The sequence below is a fragment of the Triticum aestivum genome, unplaced genomic scaffold (genome assembly GCF_018294505.1).
Source record: "Triticum aestivum cultivar Chinese Spring unplaced genomic scaffold, IWGSC CS RefSeq v2.1 scaffold180889, whole genome shotgun sequence".
Classification (NCBI taxonomy): Eukaryota; Viridiplantae; Streptophyta; class Magnoliopsida; order Poales; family Poaceae; genus Triticum; species Triticum aestivum.
Genome location: NW_025263682.1, coordinates 1 through 1585, shown reverse-complemented (window position 1 = coordinate 1585; position 1585 = coordinate 1). Strand labels below are relative to the sequence as shown.

General features: G+C 41.4%; 1 protein-coding gene across 1 annotated transcript; it reads right to left on the bottom strand.

Moving 5' to 3' along the window:
- Window positions 1-98: 98 nt before the first annotated feature.
- LOC123177882 (syn-copalyl diphosphate synthase, chloroplastic-like) lies at window positions 99-1443 on the bottom strand (the record flags this gene model as incomplete). The annotated part of the gene is made up of 5 exons (XM_044591338.1): window positions 1149-1443; window positions 857-1040; window positions 537-757; window positions 294-414; window positions 99-211 (listed from the first exon to the last, which is right to left on the bottom strand). Coding segments are annotated over exons 1-5 (934 nt in total), but the record flags the coding sequence as incomplete, so codon positions are not given.
- Between the last annotated feature and the right edge of the window lie 142 nt (window positions 1444-1585).

The following is a 1585-nucleotide window of genomic DNA, read 5'->3' as shown; positions in this document are numbered from 1 at the left end:
ATATATATATATATATATATATATATATATATATATATATAATGTACATAATATATATAGTCATGCATGCCAAACACTAAGTACTACTTATTAGTTACATGGAGTGACGTCGTAGCCATGCTGACGGAGGATACGGAAGCCCATGGCTGTGTCATCAATATCTGCGATTGGGCAGTGCGCGTTATGAGCCAGTCCCTTCCATGTCCAGCGCCTGCTTATTTAAGAATATAATTTATATTCAGATTTGGTAATAAGAACATGGTTTCCAATAATATGGAAGTTGTTTATGTTACCTGTAAATAAACTCTAAGCAGTGTTGAATTTCAGTTGTGAAGTGCCTTGATATCCCCAGACGCATAAGCCGATCGACCACCCATACCTGCTCGAAAGTATCCATAGAGTGGCTACATGGCACTGGAAAAAAAATTAAGAGAATGGCAATGTTAGCATTGACCAGTTCAACGAACTCGTACGGTCCTAATTAAGTTTTCATTCGTGTTGGTTGTACAACAAGTAGAAGCAGTGACTTTAATTACCTCCCCCCTTGAACTTTTTGACGAGCTTGTCTAGGAACGCAAGGCATTCCTTGTTGCCGGTGTGACTGAGGGCAGCAGCTGTGGCAGCCGGCGAGGAATGGAAAGAGCCGTCTGGACATCTCAACCTGAGTAGCTTTTCCCAATCCAATGGTAAATCTACCATTCCCTCTAGGCTGAAAAGTAAGGTGGTTGGTATGGTGTGTAGCACATCTAGAGGTATCCTACAATTTGAGAGTCAGAATAATTATTGCTTAATTAATTCCGCATAGACTATTCAATGTATAAATCAATGTCGTATGTATGGTGTGTAGCATGCATACTTAGAGAGCTTTAAATCCCTCTTAGCAAATATCTCTTCCAAAACAGGGTGATTGTAAGGGATGTCCAAATCCAGGTCCTTGGCCTTCTCTAGGAGTGCTGGGAAGTTAATCTCAAAGCCGCATGGCATCCAGTCCTGTTCCTCTTCTACCAGCCTACTCATATTTTCCTTGATAAATAACACACCTACAATAGAAATGATCCTCTCTATATTAGTCACTTGATCCTTCATTTGGAATAAAAAAGGTCAATTGTTTATAAAAAAAGAATCTAGTGATCGATCGATGCATTTACCTCTGTCACATAAGTTGTTGCTGTCAATGTTCCAAGACTTCACTGCCACCACACAAGCGAGGGTGCTGATCATCCGATCTTGGACCATAAAGAATGCGGGATCACCCCACGAACCATCTAGAAGTTGATTTCGAACAATCCAGTCGATGCATGAGGGGAATTGTGGTCCATCACCTCCGTCAAGGTTCTTGACAAGGGCGACCAACGCTGTGTCGTAGGCCGAAACACTCATCGACGTCTCATCATTGCCCAATGACCTCAATGCTGTTCTTATGGCATCGATCATCTGTCGCATCTTGCTTGGTTCATCCTTTAGGAACATCGATATTTGGTTTTGATCAGGGTTTATTATAGCAGTATATGTTTATTGCCTTGCGCCATGCAGCAGGCAACTATTTTGCTCGCAATGTGTTAATTCATATGTACATATGCTCACC